The 24,588-nt window shown below is 49.4% G+C and overlaps 2 protein-coding genes across 2 annotated transcripts in view; both read right to left on the bottom strand.

Moving 5' to 3' along the window:
* Window positions 1-2,935: 2,935 nt before the first annotated feature.
* Window positions 2,936-21,970, bottom strand: LOC129462947 (uncharacterized). Its single transcript, XM_063616647.1, has 6 exons — window positions 11,949-21,970; window positions 11,645-11,724; window positions 8,586-8,746; window positions 8,310-8,474; window positions 6,142-6,265; window positions 2,936-2,988 (listed from the first exon to the last, which is right to left on the bottom strand). Exons 1-5 carry the CDS (start codon window positions 12,281-12,283, stop codon window positions 6,212-6,214), a joined length of 795 nt encoding a protein of 264 aa, XP_063472717.1. The 5' UTR covers window positions 12,284-21,970; the 3' UTR covers window positions 2,936-2,988; window positions 6,142-6,211.
* Window positions 21,962-24,588, bottom strand: part of LOC129461778 (ankyrin repeat domain-containing protein 36B-like) — a 107,551-nt gene continuing 104,924 nt past the window's right edge. Inside the window, 1 exon segment of the mRNA XM_063616643.1 lies at window positions 21,962-23,841. The gene's annotated coding sequence lies outside the window, so the exon portion shown is untranslated.

Below are 24,588 nucleotides of genomic sequence, written 5' to 3'. Positions count from 1 at the left end.
TTTTACACGTCTTGGTTTCTCCCTCTGGTTATCAAAAGCAATCATGGAGGCTCAGTGCACTGGGTGACTGACCGTCATGTGTGCTTCCCCAGATGAGCCAACTATTACTTACCTGTGAAATGGAATTTCCTATGGGACCACTGCATGTTACAAGGATTGTACCTCTGACACTTCCATGAGATTTGCAATCACCTGGGAATGCCAAATCAGAATTTGGCTGGAAGGGGCAAGTGTCCCTTGTCTTCAGAGATGACTCAGGTCAAATCTTCCTATATTTTTAATAGTTTCTGTCCTGTGAGCCTTGTTCATAAAGTCAAATTGAAAGGGAAAGTACCAGCACAACCTAGCAATTCAGACAGCTTCACATATCCATTCCTTCCTAGTATCTTTTAAATAGGAGAATTCCTCTTCTTGAGAAATGAAAAGTCTCAAGGAAGAACTTATCTTTTTGTCAAAGAGTGAAAGCAGCTAGCTGAATAAACTCAGGTCTGAGTTTCAGGAGAGACACCCAGTCATCCACAACCATGGAGGAGCTCCAGGGACTCCAAGGGCTCGCTGGTACTGAGGTGCTGGTTCCCTGCAATGTTTTAGATGACCTTGGGCAGTCTACTCTGTGTCCTTTCATGGTCATCATGATTCTTAACCAAATTTAAAAAATCAAGCTTCTAAAGAATTAAAGTTGTTTTTATTCAGAAATCTTATTGAGGACTATAGCCTAAGGACTGCAGCCCAGGAGCAGTCCTTCAGGAGGTTCTGTCAGACTGCTCTGGTACTATTTTAGCTCACAGCTTATATATGGGTCATGTGGGTTCATTATGTGCAAAATCACATCAAACTTGCTCACCAGTTACATTAAAGCAGAATCGCATCAAGGTTCAGGTGTAAAGAGTACATCTGGTTACAGACTATAGAAATGTAATCGCTCTGTCAGATGTTATGTTATAGGCAGGAAAAGGCAAGGACTAGGGTCATTCGTCTTTTAAGGAAGATAGTGACTCAGGCAAGAGATGTGTGGGGCCATGTGCTGTATCTTGTTTTGTCTTTAGTGCAGAGCATCTTTCCAGAGAGCTCACATCTTCAGATAGTCAGGGGCTTTGTGAAAATATGTTGGCATGCAGAAATGAGCAAACATGGCTTCTTACATTTGCTACTTTGTCTCATCATACATAAGTATATATACATCTATGTAGTCATATAAAATATCTATATTTATTTATATATAGATTTATGTGCATATATTTCTCTCCTGTATGGAGAAAGACCACCTGAGTGGCAGGTAGCACTACAAAGTTATATGTATAAATATGTTTTTAATTTTTATTTCATATGTTGCTTAAATTTATGTTACACATTGCTTTATATATTCTAAAAATATCCACATTTAAGTGTCTATAATTATTTCCAGTTATGTCTTTGTATGTGTCCTGTATGAGTAAAAAACTCCAGGCTGACTGACTTTGCTTCATTGTTCCTTGAGCGCATTGATTCCAACACATGGAGATGCCCCAGATGTGTTATTCCTCTGGTGGACTGCAAAGATGCAGCTGTGCATGTGACTCTGAGTGTCAGGGCCATTTCTTGGCATTTGGGAAAAGTTGATATCCTACTCTAGGAGAGAGCACATATAGGGGACTGGCTTTTGGCATGCAGAGGCCCTAACCAATTACACAAAAAAGGTCCTTAAGGATAGCTGTGTGGGTGTCTCATTATTAAACAGCAAAGTTGTTCTTATGAGGCAGGCTGTATTAGACACACTCATGGCAGCCCAAGGGGAAACCTCCACTACCTTAAAAACTGAATGTGTGTCTATATTCCAAATGATCAGAGAGCAACACTAAATTAATGGCTGATATGAAAACCCAAATACCTAACCTTTCAGAATCAACAGCTTCTCTAAATGATTGGCTAAACAGCTGGACTGGATCTTGGCAAACTTAATGGCAGAGCTGTTATTTATTACAGGAATTATAATCATTTGTTGTGTTTTGTCATGTATTTTTTTTTCTCATTGCTGCTGTGGCATTTGTTCACAATGGAGTTGATGCATAAGTGTAGTGACTAAAATAATGGTCACTCAGAGAATTGCACTAATTAAAGATGCAGCTGTGTAGTTTGACTCAGGTGCAAAATCACCTGGTACATATTGCTTTAAATTCAGCCTATACTCCATTTGCCTTGTAGCTTGATCAGTTCCCCAGCTGTGGGACATGACCCTCTAGGAATGAGCCTTCCTCACAACACAGAACTACATTCCTGAACATAAATGGAGCCAAAACAGTTTGAGTTCATTTACTAAACTTTCTTTGAAAGATCTTGATAAAAAGAGGGAAATGTGAAACTAAGTCATTCAAACTTAAAGCTGTTGGAACTTTAAATGATTCTGAGCCTTGAGAGGAGTGTGGCTATATGGCCTGAGTCACGTGGTAGTTGCAGCTTCTGCCTTTTTAAAATTTTTCTGTAAATAATTCGGAAGACCAAGTGGCACTAGAGATAAGGTCCCCTTCAGATTATTACCCCTCCTCACAGAGTAATAAAGTAATCTTCCTTGGAATGTAGCGATCTGGAACCAATCAAATCTCTGTAATGTATGCACTGTCCTTGTATGGAAAATGTAATCCTGCTAAAATTTCTCTGTCAGTGCCTATGTAAGTAAACCTTTACTTTCCACTTTGAAATGCTGATCCCATTTGTTTGGAGGCTGTGTTTCCTGAGGTGTCATCCTCAATCTTTGTACTCAAGCTTTATACTTAATTATTAAGGTTGATGGAGGGGGCAGCATGTCCAGGGAATAAAGCTGCCTCAAGAGCTCCTGAGGTGAAGAGGGCCTTGTCCCAGAGTCATGCACCTACCTGCAGCTCAGGAGTGGCTCCATGCCCAAGGCCAGCCTCAAAGATCCACTCCGCAGGTCCTGGGTTCTCGGCATCACTTCTTTTAGCATCACCCTGTGGGAGGCCTGGGGGTCCAGGGTTCTGCTGGGGTCTGAAGTAACTAACAGGAAGGAAAGGTTCCCTTTCAGGCCCCTGCTGTCCAGAAGCACATCTCACCTCAACCAGAATCCAAAAGGAACACTGGCCACTTCCAACTCCTCCCTGAGTGTCTGACATTAGAAAAGGTTGTGATATTAATGTGATGGAGAAATTGATAAACACTTAGAATCCTGATGTGCCCCTATAGCCTGCTCTGCCTCTGTGTACAGAGCAGCCTTCTCAGTGAAGGGCAGCAGAATGTATGTTATCACCCCAAAGCATGCCATGCTGCCATATAGACTGTTTTGAGCTGAAGGCATTTGAGAAGAAGCAGATACAAGAAAAGCTCTTGGCCCTCCATTTGCCTAAAAGTAGGACATAAACTTATAAATGTATCCTCCCTTCCTCTCTCTACCTGGAAGGACAGAGGCAATCAATCACTAGAGACAGGTACACGCAGAGGAATCTACATAACAAACTGCTAAAACTGGTCTTTATCTGCCATCCATTTCCTCACATATTTACCTTCCCTCAACTTACCTCCCTAGAAACTCAATGCCATTTTCCTTTGTTTTGTCACTTCTCTGAAAATTTATTGTTCTCTTTTAAAGATGCTAAATAAGCCCAAGTTCTAACCACACCCTTGAGTTACTCATCCTTTGGTGTCCCCGTGGGTCTGCCAAATGCATGTGTTAGAAACTTGTTTGTTTTTCTCTTGTTGACCTATCTTTTGTTAAGTCTCATTTACAGGGTCTCAGCTGGAAAGCCTAAAATGGGTTGAAGAGAAGGTCAATTTTCTTTCCCCACCTCAGGCTAGCTGTGTCCTTGATGGGGCCAAAGGCCACGGTGTCAGGGCCTCCCCACACTGTACTGCTTTCAGGTCTGGGAGGGGAGACACTGCCCGGTGTGGTCACACATACCTGCTATACTTTTGTACACAGTCCCTTATTACACTCCCAAGTTTCCAGTCTAGAACGTGCCAGCTGTTTCACGCTGGACCCCTGTTCTGTGCATTGCTATACTCTTCAGAGTCCGCTTAGGCAAGTCAATTCTCATCTGTTTCTATGCCTTGAATTGAGACGAAGATCCTTATGAACTTTAAATCTCTGGAACCTGGTCACTTGGATTCAGCGTTTCTCGCCTTTTCTTATCATTGTTGGCACCCTCAGGCCTATTCCACCCAACTCGCTCATCTTCAAACCCTGCACAATGACCCACATCAGATGGCCATCATTGTTTGTTGAATGAAATTATCCTCAGATGGTAGCTCATGGAATTGGCTGGAGAAAGTGTTTACTCAGGATCCACAACATTCAGGGCAGAGTGCGGTCTAGAATCTGGAGACCCAGATTCTTAACTCTCCTTACCTCCAGGGCCCCCAGGCCCGAGGTTCTAGGAGAATCCAGACTCCTCTCTCCCTGCCTACGGGACACTTTAGTTACTTGTGTACACTTTCTGAGCCTCCTAAACAAAACAAACAAACAAAAAACTAACGACAGGGGTGTTTCTGGGAGGGAGGACTGACCATGGCTTTAGTGGAGGGTTGGAGGGGAGGCCTGAGCAGGTGAGCAGTACAGGCTGGACTGTGAGAGTCTGACCCTCTGAGCTGAAATCTCAGCAACTTCACCCTCAGTTTCTTCATCTTTAAATGAAGCTAGTGATAGTACTTACTTGACAGAGTTGTTGTGAGGACTGAATTAGTTAGCGGATAAAGTGCTTATCTTAGTACCTTGTATTTAATAAATACAAGCAGTCAATAATTGTTACCACTTACTGTCATTAAAAGGGGATGAAGGAAAAAGAGACCATGCCTCTAAACATTCATAGAACTCAATCAACATAAGCAAACAAATCCATCTTAGCCTCTGGGTAAACTTAGAGGAAGGACAAAGAGATCCCTTGGTTACACCCTAGAAGAGATGGCATATAGATGAAGAAAATTAGAAGGAGGTGAGATGGGATGTGAAGTCTGGAGTCCAACAGCCTGAATGTGGCCTTGTTCCCATGGGTGGGAATAATTTCTCTAAATGACATGTGTTCTAATGAGTTACTCAAGTCACTGGACCCTGTGGCTAACCAGGTGTGCATGACAATGGGGGGCTGTGGAAGCAGGGACCCCTGGAATCTTGTAGCTGGATTTGAATGGATTAAGGTGTTAAATCGGGTTTTGGGTATAAGATTGTCACTGCCAGGGAGCTGAGGTCGCCCCTAGGGACACATCTGCTGCTGTGGCAGTTTGTCTGGTTCCTGCCCCCACCTTGTGCTTTGGTGCTCCTCATTGGAGGGTGCAGGCTGGGCCGTCAGGAGCACATCCCGCTGGCAGCTGGAGAGAGGCTGTTCACCAAGCTGACCAGAGGCCTTGGAAGAACAGCCAGCCAGTCCTGTAATTTCCCTTCTAGGTTTTGGGCCCAGAAAAGAACAGTGATGGACAGATGAGGGCAGCATTGCTAAAGCAATGAAGGCACACGACCTGATCTGAGTTTGGGATTCCTGTGACCTAGTTCCTGACTATCAGGTGCTCCTGGGGCCACAGGCAACTGCCTGGTGGGAGTTAAGACCTGATGTGGGCTGTGGTCTTGGCCCCTCAGAGATACATGCCACCTTGGTGTTATTCTGCTCTGTTCACTGTAGGACACTAGCACGTGGCCTGCGTGTGGCCCTGACAGGCTCAGGCAGGGGTTCCTGAACAGAGGCCCGCTGTGCCTGCCTTCTCTTCCAAATGCTGCTCTGAGGGCAAGACTAATGAATCCCACTGCCCGCCTGAGCTCTGTCTGGTGGGTCAGAAGACCAAGCAGTGGACTGGGGAGATAATCTCGGACACACATCTTGGAGGAGATAAAGAGCAAGAAACCCGGGTTGATCTCCCAGTACAGGCAAAGTGCCCTGGGTTTCTGACCAGAGTGCAGAGCCCCAGCCCCCCAGGGGTATGAGGCCCCAGTGCATGAGTGAGTGGTGTGTGGTGTATGTGTATGTGTGCATGCATGTGTGTGTGAGTGTGGATGTGCACACCTGAATGTGCCTGCACGTGTGTGATTTGTACATATGTGTGTGTCTGCATGCATGTGTGGTTGCATACGTGCACGTGTGTGTGCCGATGAGCCTCCATGGGGTCAGGGGACTGGGCAGTGGTTCTGCACACACGAGTGTGCTCCGGTGCCCCCTGGCAGCCTTTCACCTTTCTGCTGGCTCTGGCTGACGGTCCCTGTGCCTGAGAAAGTGCCGATGCCAGGGTCGCAATGGCTTGGTCAAGCTCCAGCTAAAAGCCCAGGGCAGTGGTGCTGGGACACTGGGACGGCAGCCTGGGGAATGAGGACACAGGAGAACAGGACAACCTCAATATGTTCATCTCACCCAGCCACAGACCTCCCCAACCCAACGTTCACATCACTCTCCTGCTTTTGAAGCTTTTTGTGTGGTTGTGTGTGTGCCTCTCACCTTCTATTTTTCCCTCTATTTCCAGAGCCCATTTCCATCTCCCTCTTGCACTGGGACACTCACCATCCTGTGCTAAACACATGTGGATAGAACCCTGCAGGACACATGGTGGTGCTTTGCATATGAATGCTTTGGTTTTTATACATCTTTCTTCCCTTCCTACATGTTATCCTGTTTTTTACTTTTCTTTTTTTAACTCAGAAAGGTTTACAAACCCACCCATCTTTCATTTACACATCTCCTCTGCCCCTTCCTGCTATTCTGACCCTTCCTTCTGTGGGCCACACTTTCTTGCACCCCAGACACCCCCAGCCACCCATATCTGATGGCAGCCATGCCAGGCACAGTCTTCTGGGGACCCACAGAGAGATTTTTGAAATAGCCACTCAGAGTAGTTTTTCTGAGTTATAGGATAATTTCACCAAAGTGTTGATTAATTGCTTTATTCTTATTAATTTGATAAGAGTTTCATCCCATCCTTTCTTTCTCTTTAAAAAAAAAAAAGTTGCTTTCTAAGAAAAAAACTTAACCTGCCTTGCAGTTAGTGATAGCTTGGGAGGAATGCAAGACTTCGTGCAGCCTTGCAACCAGCTTCCAACCAGGAAGCAAAGGGGAATCTTTGGGACATAGAGGCTTGTTTTGTTTTGTTTTGTTTTTGTTTTTTTGTTGTTGTTGTTTGTTTGTTTTTTGAGACAGGATCTGTCACCCAGGCTGGTGTGCAGTGGCATGATCTTGGCTCACTGCAACCTCTGCCTCCCCCTCCCTGGTTAAAGCGATCCTCCCACCTCAGCCTCCAGAGTAGCTGGGATTACAGGCATGCATTATCACACTTGGCTAATTTTTGTATTTTTAGTAGAGACGGGGTTTCACCATGTTGGCCAGGCTGATCTCTAACTCCTGACCTCAGGTGATCCGCCAGCCTTGGCCTCCCAAAGTGTTGGGATTACAGGTGTGAGCCACCGTGACCAGCCTGGGACATAGAGTTTTTAGCTTAGTCTCAGACAGGGTTCAAAAGAAGGTGGTATTCTTGGTCCCTCCCTTCTCACAGTCACTTGGCCAGGTGTCCTAGCTCACCAGTGTACTAACGAGAAGTTTGAGAAGGGAACTGGCCTAGAGCGAAGATCAAGGAAGGCTCAACCCATGCTCTGCAGCGTGGGGTGAGGACAGCAGGGTTTTTGGCATCTGTCTGACCTCCTCCTCAACTCCCCACCAACTGGGCCCACAGGGTCTTGGAGGGCCCCTTATCCAAGGATATGGTCACAAAAAAGGACACATTTTCAAGGGACCCACCCCTTTCTGGAGCATGACCTTCATGAAGGACAAGTGGGGTGGGACCCTAGCCCAGCCTACCCAGTCTGCCTCCCCAGAAGGGCCAGGAGCTCCATGGCAGGCTGGGCAGAGCAGCCGCCGACCTTGGTCGGTAAGCCCCTTTATTCCCTTCCAGCTGGAGAGGAGGGGGTGTAGCTGAGACTGGGCTTCTGGCAGGATTGTGGTTGGTTCTGTCAGCTTCTATAAGCTTCAGTTCCTCGACTATAAAATGGAGATGGTGATAAGTTCATTCACAGGTTTCCTGTGACAACTGAATGGGTTCAATGAGGCAATGGCTGTCGTGTGTGTATAAAACAGCTCCTCAGGGGCTGTGGAGGGACCCAGTAGGGAGTCCCAGAATCCCCTATTCCCTGCAGGAGGGGTGAGGCCAGCTCCCTGTCACCATCTGCCCGACAGCCATATGTGCTCTTCTTCCAGCGGGAGCGTCTCCACCCCCTCTCAATGCTGGCAAGACAACGTTGCTGTGCCCCCTATTATCTTGATCACTGGGCAATTCACTCCCCAGGCATGCAAATCACTTCTTAGTTCATGCTAGGAGTTTTCACCTGCTGTCCTGCCAACCCAGGCCCCTGCCCTCACCTGGAGGAGGCTGCTGGCACTCCCTTTGAGAAGCTGCAGTGTGGCCGTCCCACGGTTCCTGGCTTTGCCCAGTGTCTGCCCTGGCAGCGGCTTTGGGATCTGTCTCAGGGTCTCCACCCCTGCCCAGAGCTTGCAGCTCAGTCCTGCTGAGGCCTGCAGAAAGTCCTGGAAAAACCAGGGTCACCCTCTTATCTGTGGGCATCCTTCTTGGCTCAGCAGTATCCAGAAGGGGTGGGTGGCTGCTCCCCGGGTGGCAGTCTGGGGATGGGGGCTGACCTGGAGTCCCTGGAGCTGCTGGGCCGTGGCCCTGTAGAAGGCCAGGGCATCACTCCTGTGCTTGCTCAGCTGGGATGCAACATGCAGGTTCTGGTCCTCGAGCTTGTCATAGACTGTGCGGACGCTGAAGTCCTCCAGGGTCTGGGACAGGAGCGGCTCCCCTGCAGGAAGAGGCCTTGGATTGAGACTTCAGGATGAGGAGACCTTGGGCCAAGAGGTGGGCTCAGCAGCTTTCCTCTTTCCTGCAGGGCTTTGAAGGCAGAATGGGCAGATGGAGGAGGTGGGAGGCCCACTTGCAGGAGGGGCCAGCTCTGGGGAGGGAGTCAGCACCGAGGGGTGAAGGTGGGAGGAGGCTTGATGGAGGCAGAGGAAGAAGGAGGCCTCCAGGTGTAGGAGGTGGCAGGATGGGCGTGACACCAGAGCTGGGTGGCAGCACTGCCTCATGCTTTGCTGAGAGTGAGTCTCCCTGTCTTCAACCTTGCTGGGGAGGCTGTTTGCTGGGTCCTCCTAGGCCTTGTCTGACTGCCTTCCCCTGCTTTCCCCTCCACCTGAGTTCACCTCACTGTCTACCTGTTCTCACACATAGCAAAATGACAAAAGTAAGTCCCTCCTTATCATAACTACCTTAAATGTAAATGGATTGAAGTCTCCAATAAAAAAACAGAGATTGGCAGAATGGATAAAAAACACATGGTCCAAGACATGATCATAAAAACACATGATCAGCTTTGTAGATCTGCTATCTACAAAGTCTCACTTTACATTCAAAGACACAACTAGATTGAAAGTGAACAGACAAAGATATTCCATGAAAAGAGTAACCAAAAGAGAGCAGGGATAGTTATATGAGTATCACACAAAATAAACTTTAAATAAAAAAAGTTTACAAGCGACAAAGAAGTACACTATATATTAATACTAATAAAAGTTTCAATGCAGCAAGGATATGCTTGATATGTCATGATATGCATGACACACTGAATGACAGGCCACTAAAATATGCAAAGTAAAAACTGTCAGAATTGAAGGGAGAGATAGTTTTACAATAATGGTTGGAGACTGCAATATCCATTTATTTATTTATGTATTTAATTTTACTTTAATTTCTGGGATACATGTGTAGAATGTGCAGGCTTGTTACATAGGTATACATGTGCCACGGTGGTTTGCTTCACCTATCAACTCATCATCTAGGTTTTAAGCCCCGCAGGCATTAGGTATTTGTCCTGATGCTCTTCCTCTCCTTGCCCCTCAACCCTGTAACAGGCCCTGGTGTGTGATGTTCCCCTCCCTGTGTCCATGTGTTCTCATTGTTCAACTCCCACTTTTGAGTGAAAACATGCAGTGTTTGGTTTTCTGTGCCTGTGTTAGTTTGCTGAGAATGATGGCTTCCAGCTTCATCCATGTCCCTGCAAAGGACATGAATTCATTCTTTTTTATGGCTGCATGGTATTCCATGGTGTATATATACCCACTTCTTAATAACAGAACAACCAGACAGCATATAAGTAGGGAAACAGGGGACTTAAACACACAATAAATCAACTAGATCTAACAGACATATAGAAAACATTACCCAACAAAAGCAGCATGCATATTTTTCTAAAGTGCTTATGGGATGTTTTCCAGGATAGAGTATATGTTAGGCCACAAATTAAGTCTCAATAGATTTAAAAAGATGGATATCATAAAAAGTATCTTCTTTAACCACAGTGGGATGAAGCTAGAAATTCGTAATTGAAGAAAAACTAAAAAATCCAAGCACTTTTGGAAATTAAACAACACATTTTTAAACAACCAATGGATCAAAGAAGCAATCATCGGGGAAATTAGAAAATAATTAGAGATGAATGAACATAAAAAAGCACCACCTACCAACCCAAGGGGTAAAATGTGTACCTATAAATATTTGTATCAAAAAACAAAAAAATCTCTCTATGAACAACCTAACTTTACAACTTAAGCAACTAGAAAAAGAGGAACAAACTTAAAGCTAGCAGAAGGAGGAAATAACAAAGATTAGAGCAGAGATAAACACAAAAAGAATACAAAAAAATAGAGAAAATCAAAAGTTGTTTCTTGGAAGAGATGAACAAAATTGACATATTTTTAGCTAGATGAACTAAGAAAAAAAGAAGGAGATTCAAATTACTAAAATCAGAAGTGAAAATGTGGACAAGTCTACAAAAATAAAAAAGGACTATAAGAGTACTATGAACAATTGTATGCCAACAAATTAAGACAACCTAGATGAAATGGGCAAGTTCCTGGAAACACGAAACCCACCATGACTAAATCATGAAGAAATAGAAAATCTGAATAGACCTATAACTAGTAAAAGGATTGAGAGGCCAGAAATAACCCGTTCCAGATACAGTCAAATCACTTTTGACAAGGAACCCAAGACCCTTCAGGGGGAAGAAGGACAGTCTTTTCAATAAATTGTGCTGAGAGAACTAGATATCCACATGCAAAAGAATGAAGTTGGACTCTTTCCTAACACCACACACAAAAATTAACCAAAATGGATCAAAGATCTAAATGTATGACCTAAAACAATAACATTCTTAGAAGAAAACACAGGACAAAAACATCACAATATTGGATTTGGCAACGAATTTTTGAATTCAATACCAAAGGCACAGGCAATAAAAGAAAAAATATGCAAACTGAATTTCATGACTTAAAAAACATTTCGTGCATCAAAAACCACTATAAACAGAGTAAAAAGGCAACCCACAGAACCACAGAAAATATTGTCAAATCATGTATGTGATAAATAGAGAGCTCTTAAAAGTCAACAACAACAACCACAAAAACCAAACAGCTTAATTCAAAACTGGACAAAGAACTCCAATAGATATTTCTCAAAAGAAGATATACAAATGGACAATAAGCACATAAAAAGATGCTCAATATGACTAATCATTAGGGAAGAATGCAAATCAAAACTACAAAAAGATATCAATGTATACGCCCCCAGTAGGATACCTACTATCTAGTAAAAGTAAAATAACAAGTATTGTTGAGGAGGGGTTGGCTGCACACCAGCATGGTACCTGTGCCCCGGCTCATGGCCTTCTCGGAGTCAGCTCCTTCCCCAGATCCCCAAGGGCCAAGGTCTTCATAGAACGGGAGGCTGAAAGGAAGAACCAGCCTCAGTGCCCAGACATGAGCGGCAGTGCTGAACCCCATGTGGAGCCCACATCACAGGTTAACTCTAAAGGGCATCTGTCCCAAGTCCACAGGGACAGGGGGAGCTTGGCCAGTGCCCAGGCTCCTGGGGAGTGGCCAGACCCGCCACAGCAGTCCCCGGGCTGGGCCAGGGCTGGGCTTGGTGTGTGGGGGGCAGGGGGGATTCACCTGTCCCTGAGGATCACATACTCAGCAGGCACCTGAGGCTGTCCCAGGCTTCTCCACCAAGGCTTCCAAGCCTGCATGGGGCAGGCGTGGGGCAGGGAGGGACTCAGCAGGAGGCCCAGGACCATCAACAGCACAGTTGCCAAGTCAACAGGAGCAGCACCCCTGGAACGTGGGCAGGAGAGGGGAATGGGGCTACATGGTGGCCTCTCCGAGCCCCTCCAGGCTGCCTGGCAACGTGAGAACCGCTGTTTTGCATTTGCCTCAGTGGCCCTGGCCTGTGCCCTGCTGCCCTTGCAGTTGAACTCTTCACAGCTCCCTTCCTGCCTCTGGGCCATTAGTCTCTCCCTGGGAGGCCCTCCCCACTACCCTGTGCCCTTCTGTGTGAGGACCCTCCTGGGACAGCCCCACATGAGGCCTGTGCTCTGAGCGTATGTGTGCATGCATGCATGTATGCGTGCGTGTGTGTGTATGTGTGAGAAAGAAAGAGCTGCTGCCCTGTGCCCAGGGCTCTGATTCTTAGCCGTCAGAGGGCTTTGTCCTCTCTGCCCATTGGGCAGGCCCCAGACTAAGGAGCTCAGTGCGGATTGCTGACCTCTGGAGAAAAGAAGGAAAGAAGATGGGAAACCCACACTGGGGGCTAGTCTAGGATGTCTGTGATCCTGTGACTCCACTCAGGGACCTTGTCCACTGGGGCAGCTTCCAGGACCAATGGAGCGTGAGAAATGGGGAAGGGGAGGTGAGAAAGGAGGCCCCAAATGGAGAAAATTTTTGCCTGCAAATGAAGTCCCAGGTCAAGGACAAGCTGCACCATGCCACTGTTGCTGTCATCATATCTGGAGTTTGGTGGCTACGCCCAGATCCTCAGACAGAGCTGACACACATTAGGGGCCCAGGAACTCGGACAGGGCTGACACACGCTCAGGGCCCTGTGGCATGGCACTCCTCCCTACCTGCTCCAGTCCTGGCTGCTATGTCCTGTCAATCAGTACCTGTGACCACTGCCCAGTCTGGACCCAGGTTTGGCAGCCTGTGCCTGAGGACGCTTTGCCTGCCTAGCTGATATGGGGATGAGGGCTGCACAGGGGACAGGCCAGGACTACAGGCCACCCCCTCCTCCTTCACCAGCACCACGGCCAGGCTCTCTGGCTGCCCATTGTCTTGAAACATGTATGTGCCTGGATCTAGGAACTGGTGGGCAAACCTGAGGAGCAGAGATCAGGAGTCAGAATGTGAAGGTTCACCTGCAGTGGGCCACTCATACCAAGCCAAGTCTCAATGCTTCCCCACATATGGAACAACGTGGTCCAGGGAAGCTGCCATGACCCCTGCTGGGGACCAGGAGGCCCCGCCTGCCAAGCTCCCCTCTGCCCCATAAACAGGAGGCCTCTCTTGCCCCTGGGCTCTGGCCTGGCCACCTGCATGGTCTGCAGTCTCCTGTGTTCTCCTATTGGCCCATCGAAGGAGAGGCTGTGAGTCACATGGAGGAACCTCACCCCTTCCCCTCCCACCTCCCAAACTCCAGGGAGCTCAGCTGTGTTAGCTTGAGAAGTTGAGGTGCATCTCTCGCACCAGGTGGCTGAGTCTGCGGAAGGCCCTGGAGTCCCACTGGAGGTTGCTGTTGAACAGATGCTGCTTCGGGTACATGGGGTAGTGGCTGGCCGAGCGGTCTGGGGGATGAATGCAGGGCTGGGCTAGGTTCCAGAGCCCGTCCCAGCCCCAATCCTGAGCAACCCAGGTCCAGGGAAGGACCCAGTATCTGTCCTCAGAAGAGTGAGGGGAACTGAGGTATGCTTCCCATGAGATGACACAATTCACCCTGTCATGCCTGTGATGGTGCATTTAATGATCTTGGTGCCAGGGCAAGCCCTCCTCCCTCTGCCTACAGAGGCCACTGGCACACAGAGAGCATGCTCTCAGCAGGGCCACCAGGCACCATGCCTTTCGTGGTGAGCATGGTCAATGCCCTGGCCTTCTTTGTTTGTGTCCTCTCTTATTTCCTTGAGCAGTGGCTTATAGTTCTCCTTGAAGAGGTTCTTCACACCCCTCATTAGCTGGATTCCTAGGTATTTTATTATCTTTGTAACAGTTGTGAATGGGAGGCTTTATGCAGGGTCTTTATTTGAAGCTGACTTCTCATTTCTGGTTTCAGAGGGGAGTATATTAGGAAGGTATTTTTGGTGCTGAAGCTTTGGGATGTGATCCAGTAGGTGGCACTTCGGCTTACTGGTCAATTGGTAGTCTCTTGCTTGGTCATGTGGCTCCCCTATATTTCCTCATAGTTGCAGCCATGTTCCCTCTCAATGATCTGAAAATGTGCTTCTCTCCTCCTTAAGTGCTGGCTGTAGATCATGGCTTGGCACTCCTAGGCTGCCCACTGCAGCTCTGGAGCAATCTCAGTGTTTATATTTCTTCCCTAACTTTGAGGCAGAAGAGGAAGGGACATTAGTAGTGGTTGTAGCCAAGGGTCTTTTGTTTGTCTCCTCAGGGTTCCACCCCTGGAGAGATACAGGTCAGCAACTGTTCATTGCAATCAGCCCAGGATGGAGAATTTGTGATGTGGGGGCCAATCCAGGGGTTCCCTGTCTGTTATGAGCAGTGGGGAGTGTGTAGAACCCATGGGAGAGGGGCTTGGGTCAATTAAAGCTTGTTGAAGATGTAGATAAGGGTGTTAGCTCCTTCATCAGTCTGAGGGTAGCATGGACAGTTCCACTGCAGAAGCAGTGGCAGGGAGGCTTTCAGTTGCCCCTGGAGGCTCTGTCCAGGGAGTGGCTGAGTTGCTACTGGCTCGACAGCTCTGGTAGGGGGGTTAGGTAGAGGTCCAGCCTGCAAGACTTGCCTAGTGAGAAGATATAGGAATGGGAACCCAGGTAATAGTCTGGCCACTTTTCCATAGGGCTGCTGCAGTATGCCCAGGGCCCACTCCAGTCTCTAGTAGCCTCAGATTTTCCAGTACCTGGAGTTATCATCAGTGAAGACTGTGAAACAGCAAAGATGGCAGCCTACCGCTCCCTTTGGAAGCTTTGCCCTAGGGAGGTATGAATGAACTTGTTGCTGGCCCAAACACACCTGTAGGAGGTGGCTGGAGACTGCAGTTGGGAGGTTTTGCCCACGGAGGAGGAATGACATTGGGAAAGTGCTTAAAAAGCAGTCTGGCCACATTTTTATAGAGCAGCTGTGCTATGCTGAGGGTCCACATCAGCCCCTGGTCTCCTTGGACACTCCAAAGACTGAAGGTTGAAGTGGCTAAGTTGCAAAAACAGCGAAGATGGTGGCCTGCCCCTCCATCAGGGAGCTCCAGCTCAGAAAAAATTGAAATCTGTCAGCAGGAGAACACCAGCAGGGGTGGTTGGAGGCCCCAGTTGGGAAGTCCCAAACAGTGAGGAGGAATGAATCAGGGACCTGCTTAAAGTAGTAGTCTGGCTATGCTTTTGTACGGTAGCTGTGCTGTGCTGGGGGGCTATATCCGCTCTAAGTTAGCTGGGACTCTTTAAAGCCCAAAGGCTGGAATGGCTAAGTTGCCAAAACATCAAATATGGTGGCCCACTGCCCCCTTGGGGCATTCCATCTCAGGGAGAATTCAAATCTCTGTCAGCCCGAGAATACCAGAGTGGGCAGCTAGAGGCCCTGGTTGGGAGGTCCTGCCCAGTGAGGAGGAATGGGATTGGGGACTTTCTTAAAGCAGCAGTCTGGCCATATTTTGGTAGAGTAGCACTGTGCTGTGCTGGTGGATCCCCCTGCCCCTGGTCCGCTGAGACTTTCCTAATCCCAAAGGCTGGAGCAGCTAAGTTGCCCAAACAGCAAAGATGGTGGCCTGCCCCTTCTCTCAGGAGCTTCGTCTCAGGGAGGCTCAACAGTGCTGCTGGTGGCTGGCTGGAATTCCAAGCCAGTAGCTCTTATCCTGTGAGGTGCTGTGGAAGTGGGGCCTGCAGGCTGTTGCTGCTCAGCTTCCTGAATTCAGCCTCTTCCCTAGGGATATGTATGAGGGTCTAACCTCCCACTTTGCCAGAGTTGCAGCTACTTTTGCAGGAAAGCCCAGGTACCTAAGGCTCCCAGGTCTCCATGTGTCCCTGAGTGGCTGCTGTGCCAAGATTCCACGTAGCTCCATCAGACTGAAGGCCCTGGTAAAGTGGCTTCATGAGAAGATCTCCCGACCCAAGGATTGCAAAGATCCATGGAAAAAGCATGGGTTTCCAGGGTCACACATTCACTCACTGCTTCCCTGGGTGAGGGAGGTTCCCCTGGCTCTGTGGTACTCCCAGGTGGGCTGTCATTTTGCCTTTCTTTTCTTCATTCTCCCTGGGTCAAGTTGTTTCCTTGGTTAGTCCCAATGTCAGTACCTGGATGTTTCAGTTGAAGGTGCAGTATTGACTCTCCCCTTGTGTTCCTCTCCGTGAGAGCCAAACACACTAGCTGCTTCAACTCAGCCACCTTGGCCAGCCCACTGCCCCCTCACTGCTATATTTTTACATATAACATTTACAACTCTATAAAGTACTTCATTATACTCATTTTACAGGCGAAAATATTTTAGACACACAAAGACTGAATAAGATCTAAGTCCTTTCCTTATAAGATACAAAATCTGGAATTGACAATGTACATAACTGCTACGTGTCTCAAACTTAAGATGTAATTAGGCATTTCTAAAGCTCCACACTTTTTAAATGTTTAAATATTTTGTTAGAGTTTTAAAGAATGATTTACTTAAAAAATATGATTATGGGTGTGTGTGGCCAAGATGACTGACTAGAAGCAGCTAAGGTGCATGGCTCTCATGGAGGGGAATGAAAGGGGCAAGTCAATACAGCACCTTCAACTGAAACAACCAGGTACTCGCATTACTCACATAATCAAGGAAACAACTCCGGCCAGCCACCAGCAACAGTGTTTTACCTACCTGAGACTGAGTTCCTAGGGGACAGGGCAGGCCACCATCTTTGTTGTTTGGGTAACTTAGCCATTCCAGCATGTTGGGCTTTTGAGAACCCAAACCAACTGTGGGCAGAAGGGATCCCCCACACAGCACAGCTGCTCTACCAAAATGTGGCCAGACTGCCTCTTTAAGTGGGTCCCCAATCCATTCCTCCTCACTGGGCGGGACCTCCCAACTGGGGCCTGCAGCTACTCCTGCAGGTGCTCTCAGGCTGACGGAGATTTGAATTCTCCCTAGGATGAGTTTCCTGGGGGAGAAGGGGGCCACCATCTTTGCTGTTTGGGTGACTCAGCTATTCCAGTCTGTGGGCTTTGGAAAGTCCAAAGTGACTAGGGTGGAGGGGATCCCCAGAACAGCACAACTGCTCTACCAAATGATGGCAAGATTGTTTAAGTAGATCCCCAATCCATTCCTCATTGGGTGAGACCTCCCAAGTGGGGCTTCCACCCCTTAGTTCTAGAGCTGACAGAGATTTACATTCTCCCTTGGACAGAGTTGTCAAGGTCCTGCCAATTAAGAAGGAATGGGTCAGGAACCTGCTAAAAGAATCTGCCTGACCAAGATTTTATAGAGTAGCTGTGTTGTGCTGGGAGATCCCTTCTGCCTCTGGTAGGTATGGATTCTACAAAGCCCTCAGGCTGGAGTGACTAAGTTGCACAAACAGCAAAGATGGCAGCTCATCTTTGGCCATCTCATCCCAAGAATTCAAGTATCTTTGGGCCCGAGAACACCAGCAGGAGTGACCGGAGGTCCCAGTGGAGTGATCCCTCACCGGGCAGGACCTTGAGACCTCCATGCCAGGGATAATTCAAATCTCTGGCAGCTGAGGACACCGGGAGAGGGGGCGGGGTGGTGGCTGGGGACCCGAGTTGAAAGGACCTTCACTGGGCAGGAACTGGAGACCTCCATGCCAGGGAGAATTCAAATCCCTGTCAGCCCCAGAACATGGGGGGGTGGTTGCAGGCCCTAGTTGGGAGGTCCACCCTGAGACCTCCATGCCAAGGAGAACTCAAATCTCTGTCAGCCTGAGAACACCAGTGGGGGTGGCTGGACACCACAGCTAAAAGGACCCTCATTGGGTGGGACCTTGCAAATTACGTGCCAGGGAGAATTCAAATCTCTGTCAGCCTGAGAACACCAGTGGGGTTGGCTGGAGGGCCGGTTGGGAGGTCCTTCACTAGGCAGGACCTCAAGACCTCCATGCCACGGAGAATTCAAATCTCTGTCAGCCCCAGTACACTGGCGGGGGTGGCTGCAGGCCCCCGTTGGGAGGTCCCTCACTGGGCGGGACCCCGATACCTCCATGCCAGGGAGAATTCAAATCTCTGTCAGCCTGAGAACATTGGTGGGGGTGGGGGAAGTTGGCTGGAGGCCTGAGTTGAAAAGACCCACACTGGGCAGGAACTGGAGACCTCCATGCCAGGAAGAACTCAAACCTCTGTCAGCATGAGAACACAGGTGGGGGTGGCCAGAGGTCCCAGTTAGGAGAACCCTAACTGGGTGGGACCTCAAGAACTCCATGCCTGGGAGAATTCAAATCTCTGTCAGCCCCAGAACACTGGCAGGGGTGGCTGGAGGCCCCAGTTGGGAGGTTCCTCACTGGGCAAGACCCCGAGACCTCCATGCCAGGGAGAACTCAAATCTCTGTCAGCCTAAGAATACCGGTGGGATTGGCTGGAGACCCCAGCTGAAAGGACTCTCATTGGGAGGGACCTTGAGAACTACATGCCAGGGAGAATTCAGATCTCTGTCAGCCCGAGAACACCGGTGGGGGTGGCTGGAGGCCACGGTTGAGAGGTCCCTCACTGGGCAGGACCTCAAGACCTCCATGCCAGGGAGAATTCAAATATGTCAGCCCCAAAACACTGGCAGGGGTGGCTGGAGGCCGAGGTCCTTCACTGGGCCAGACCCTGAGACTTCCATACCAGGGAGAATTCAAATCTTTCGCCCCGAGAACAATGGTGGGGGTGCCTGGAGGCCCGACTGGGAGGTCACTCACTTGGCAGCACATCAAGACCTCCATGCCAGGGAGAATTCAAATCTCTGTCAGCCCCAGAACACTGGCGGGGGTGGCTGGAGGCCCCGGTTGGGAGGTCCCTCACGCGGCGGGACCCCAAGACCGCCATGCCAGGGAGAACTCAAACCTCTGTCAGCCCCAGAACACCAGTGGGGTTGGCTGGAGACCCCAGCTAAAAGGACCCTCATTGGGCAGGACCTCAAGAACTATGTGCCAGGGAGAATTCAAATCTCTGTCAGCCTGAGAACACCAGGGGCAGGTGACTGGAGGCCTGAGTTGAAAAGACCCACACTGGGCAGGAACTGGAGACCTCCATGTCAGGAAGAATTCAAATCTCTGTCAGCATGAGAACACAGGTGGGGGTGGCCAGAGGCCCCAGTTAGGAGAACCCTTACTGGGCGGGACTTCAAGAATCAATAACTGCATACCTGGGAGAATTCAAATCTCTGTCAGCCCCAGAACACTGGCGGGGGTGGCTGGAGGCCCCGGTTGGGAGATCCCTCACTGGGCAGGACCTGAAGACCTCCATGCTAGGGAGAACTCAAATCTCTGTCAGCCTGAGAACACCGGTGGGGGTGGCTGGAAGTCCGATTGGGAGGCCACTCACTTGGCAGGACCTAAAGACCTCCATGCCAGCGAGAATTCAAATCTCTGTCAGCCCCAGAACACTGGCAGGGGTGGCTGGAGGCCCCGATTGGGAGGTCACTCACTTGGCAGCACATCAAGACCTCCATGCCAGGGAGAATTCAAATCTCTGTCAGCCCCAGAACACTGGCGGGGGTAGCTAGAGGCCCCAGTTGGGAGGTCCTTCACTGGGTCAGATCCCGAGACCTCCATGCCAGGGAGAATTCAAATCTCTGTCAGCCCCAGAACACTGGCGGGGGTGGCTGGAGGCCCCGGTTGGGAGGTCCCTCACTCGGCGGGACCACGAGACCGCCATGCCAGGGAGAACTCAAACCTCTGTCAGCCCCAGAACACCAGTGGGGTTAGCTGGAGACCCCAGCTAAAAGGACCCTCATTGGGCAGGACCTCAAGAACTATGTGCCAGGGAGAATTCAAATCTCTGTCAGCCTGAGAACACCAGGGGCAGGTGACTGGAGGCCTGAGTTGAAAAGACCCACACTGGGCAGGAACTGGAGACCTCCATGTCAGGAAGAATTCAAATCTCTGTCAGCATGAGAACACAGGTGGGGGTGGCCAGAGGCCCCAGTTAGGAGAACCCTTACTGGGCGGGACTTCAAGAATCAATAACTGCATACCTGGGAGAATTCAAATCTCTGTCAGCCCCAGAACACTGGCGGGGGTGGCTGGAGGCCCTGGTTGGGAGATCCCTCACTGGGCAGGACCTAAAGACCTCCATGCTAGGGAGAACTCAAATCTCTGTCAGCCTGAGAACACCGGTGGGGGTGGCTGGAAGTCCGATTGGGAGGCCACTCACTTGGCAGGACCTAAAGACCTCCATGCCAGCGAGAATTCAAATCTCTATCAGCCCCAGAACACTGGCAGGGGTGGCTGGAGGCCCCAGTTGGGAGGCCCCTCACTGGGCGGGACCTGGAGACCTCCATGCCAGGGAGAACTCAAATCTCTGTCAGCCTGAGAACACTGGTGGGGGTGGCTGGAGGCCCCAGTTGGGATGTCCCTCACTGGGCAAGATCCTGAGACCTCCATGCCAGGGAGAACTCAAATCTCTGTCAGCCTGAGAATACCAGTGGTGGCTGGAGACCCCAGCTAAGGACCCTCATTGGGTAGGACCTTGAGAACTACGTGCCAGGGAGAATTCAGATCTCTGTCAGCCCAAGAACACCAGTGGGGGTGGCTGGAGGCCACGGTTGGGAGGTCCCTCACTGGGCCAGACCCTGAGACCTCCATGCCAGGGAGAATTCAAATCTCTGTCAGCCCCAGAACACTGGCAGGGGTGGCTGGAGGCCTCGGTTGGGAGGTCCCTCTCTTGGCAGGACCTCAAGACCTCCATGCCAGGGAGAATCCAAATCTGTCTTCCTGAGAACATGGCGGGGTTGGCATAGCAAGGTGCTCTACCAAAATGTGGCCACACTGGGTCTTTAAGAAGGTCTGTGATCCATTCCTCCTCACTGGGCGGGACCTCCCAACCAGGGCCTCCAGCCACCCCCACCAGTGTTCTCGGGCTGGCAGAGATTTGAGTTCTCCCTGGCATGGAGGTCTCGAGGTCCTGCCCAGTGAGGGACCTGCCAACTGGGGCCTCCAGCCACCCCCGCCAGTGTTCTGGGGCTGACAGAGATTTGAATTCTCTTTGGGATGGTGGTCTTGAGGTTCCATTCAGTGAGGGACCTCCCAATAGGGGCCTTGAGCCACTCACGCCAGTGTTCTGGGACTGACAGAGATTTGAATTCCCCCTGGTATGGAGGTCTCGGGGTCCTCCTCAGTGAGGGACCTCCTTACTGAGGCTTCCAGCCACCCTCACTGGTGTTCTGGGGCTGACAGAGATTTGAATTATTTTCGGGATGCAGTTCTTGGGGTCCCTTCCAGTGAGGGACCTCCTAACTGGGGCCTCCAGCCACCCCCGCCAGTGTTCTGGGGCTGACAGAGATTTGAATTATTTTTGGGATGCAGTTCTTGGGGTCCCTTCCAGTGAGGGACCTCCTAACTGGGGCCTCCAGCCACCCCCGCCAGTGTTCTGGGGCTGACAGAGATTTGAATTATTTTTGGGATGCAGTTCTTGGGGTCCCTTCCAGTGAGGGACCTCCTAACTGGGGCCTCCAGCCACCCCCGCCAGTGTTCTGGGGCTGACAGAGATTTGAATTATTTTTGGGATGCAGTTCTTGGGGTCCCTTCCAGTGAGGGACCTCCTAACTGGGGCCTCCAGCCACCCCCGCCAGTGTTCTGGGGCTGACAGAGATTTGAATTATTTTTGGGATGCAGTTCTTGGGGTCCCTTCCAGTGAGGGACCTCCTAACTGGGGCCTCCAGCCACCCCCGCCAGTGTTCTGGGGCTGACAGAGATTTGAATTATTTTTGGGATGCAGTTCTTGGGGTCCCTTCCAGTGAGGGACCTCCTAACTCGGGCCTCCAGCCATCCCTGCCAGTGTTCTGGGGCTGACAGAGATTTGAATTATTTTTGGGATGCAGTTCTTGGGGTCCCTTCCAGTGAGGGACCTCCTAACTGGGGCCTCCAGCCATCCCCGCCAGTGTTCTGGGGCTGACAGAGATTTGAATTATTTTTGGGATGCAGTTCTTGGGGTCCCTTCCAGTGAGGGACCTCCTAACTGGGGCCTCCAGCCATCCCCGCCAGTGTTCTGGGGCTGACAGAGATTTGAATTATTTTTGGGATGCAGTTCTTGGGGTCCCTTCCAGTGAGGGACCTCCTAACTGGGGCCTCCAGCCACCCCCGCCAGTGTTCTGGGGCTGACGGAGATTTGAATTCTCTCTGGCGTGGAGGTCTCAGAGTCTGGCCCAGTGAGGGACCTCCCAGCCGGGGACTCCAGCCACCCCCAGTGTTCTGGGGCTGACTGAGATTTGAGTTCTCCCTGGCATGGAGGCCTGGAGGTCCAGCCCAATGAGGGTCTTTTCAGGTGGGGCCTCCAGCCACCCACACCGGCGTTCTCAGGCTGACAGAGATTTGAATTCCTGGAATGAGTTCCCATACGCAGGAACAAGGAGCCATCTTTGCTGTTTGTGCAACTTAGTCGTTACAGCCCGTGGGCTTTGGAGAATCCATACCTACGAGGGGCAGAAGGGATCTATCAGCGCAGCACAGCTACTCTACAAAATCTTAGAAGGCAGATTCTTTTACCAGGTTCCTGATCCATTCCTCCTTACTGGGCAGGACCTTGACGACTCCTTCCTGGGGAGAATGTGAATCTCTGTCAGCTTGAGAACACCGGAACACCGGCAGGGTGGTGGAGGCCCCAGGTGGGAGGTCCCACCCAGTGAGGAGGAAAGAATCAGGGATCTGCTTAGAGAATCTGTCTGGCCACTATTTGGTAGAGCAGTTGTGATGTGCTGGGGGATCCCTTCCACCCCCAGTCATTTTGGACTCTCCAAAGCTGGCCCCACCCTCTCCCCCAGGCCCCATTTGGAAGGACTCCCACTGGGCGGGAACTTCAGAACTCCCTCCCAGGGAGAATTCAAATTTCTGTCAGCCCCAGACACTGGCGGGGTAGCTGGAGATCCTGGTTGGGAGGAACAGATTGGGAATCCCCTTAAAGAATCTGTCTGGGGCTGGTCGCGGTGGCTCATGCCTGTAATCCCAATACTTCGGGAGGCCCAGCAGGGCGGATCACTTGAGGTCAGGAGTTCCAGACCAGCCTGACCAACATGGTGAAACCCCATCTCTACTAAAAATAAAAAAAATTAGCTGTGTGTGGTGATGGGCACCTGTAGTCCCAGCTACTTGGGAGGCTGAGGCAGGAGAATTGCTTGAACCCGGGATGTGAAGGGTGCAGTAAGCTGAGATCATGCCACTGCACTCCAGCCTGGGTGACAGAGCAAGACTCCTTCTCAAAAAAACAAACAAACAAACAAACAAACAAACAAACAAAAATAAACAAAAAAAGAATCTGGGCACATGTTGGTAGAGCAGCTGTGCTATGCTAGGGATCCCTTCTACCCCATCAGTTTGCACTGTCCAAAGCCCAAAGGCTGGAATGGCTGTGTCGCCCAAACAGCAAAGATGGTGGCCAGCTCCTCCCCTGGGAAACTCATCCCAGGGAGCTCCAGCATCCTTGGCACAAGCTGGCAAGTATTGGCTGAAATGACAGGTGCCCTGGAGAAATTTGAAAGGGTTATCCACATATGGTTGCTGATTATTTTCACAATTTTCCTGAGATGTCGTTATCATTCTCTGACTCTCCTGTCTATCGTCAGGCATTTGGCTCTCAGAGGTGACTTTCTGGCTGAAGAATGTGGATTCGTCACTGTCTTGTGCTCAATGTAGAGGGGGCTCTGTAATTCCGTAAATGTCCATATCTGATGAAAGAAAGCAAAGAAGAATGAAACAAAAAGAGATATGTACCATATTCGTAAGTAGATTCAATGCTATTAAGATGTCAGTTCTTTCCAATGTATAGATTCAATGCAATTCCAATCTAAATGAAAATGTTTATATGGAGAGGCAAAAGACCTTGAATAGCTAACACCATATTGAAGGAGAAGAACAAACTTGGAGGACAGACACTATTCAATTTCAAGACTTATTGTAAATCTACACTAATGGAGACAGTGTGGTATTAGTGAAAGAACAAACGGATAAAATGATAGAGAGTTCACAAATAGAAACACATTAATACATTCGATTAATTTTTGACAAAAAAGTAAAGGCATTCTGATGATGAAACAGTTTTTTCAGGAAGGGCTGCTGGAATACCTGGATATCCACATGCAAAAAAACTAAATCACAGACTTTACACGCCCACCAAAATTAACTCAAAATGGATCAGCAACATAAATATACAAAAAACTATACAATTTATAGAAGATAATATAGAAGAAAATACAGATTGTCTTGGGTTTAATGATGACCTTTAGAAAAAAACACCAAAGTTGAAGTCAATAGAAGAAAGAATTGATAAGCTGGACTTGATGAAAATGTAACATTTTTACACCATTAAAGACACTGAAAGAAAAGAGAAACCACAGGTGGAAAAAAAATTTGCCAAAACATATCCAATGAAGAACTATTATTCAAAACACATTAGTATTCTTAAAGCTGAGCAG

This window comes from Symphalangus syndactylus, chromosome 14 (genome assembly GCF_028878055.3).
Source record: "Symphalangus syndactylus isolate Jambi chromosome 14, NHGRI_mSymSyn1-v2.1_pri, whole genome shotgun sequence".
NCBI classification, from domain to species: domain Eukaryota; kingdom Metazoa; phylum Chordata; class Mammalia; order Primates; family Hylobatidae; genus Symphalangus; species Symphalangus syndactylus.
The sequence above is the reverse complement of the archived record's forward strand: the minus strand, read 5'-3'. Positions and strand labels throughout refer to the sequence as shown.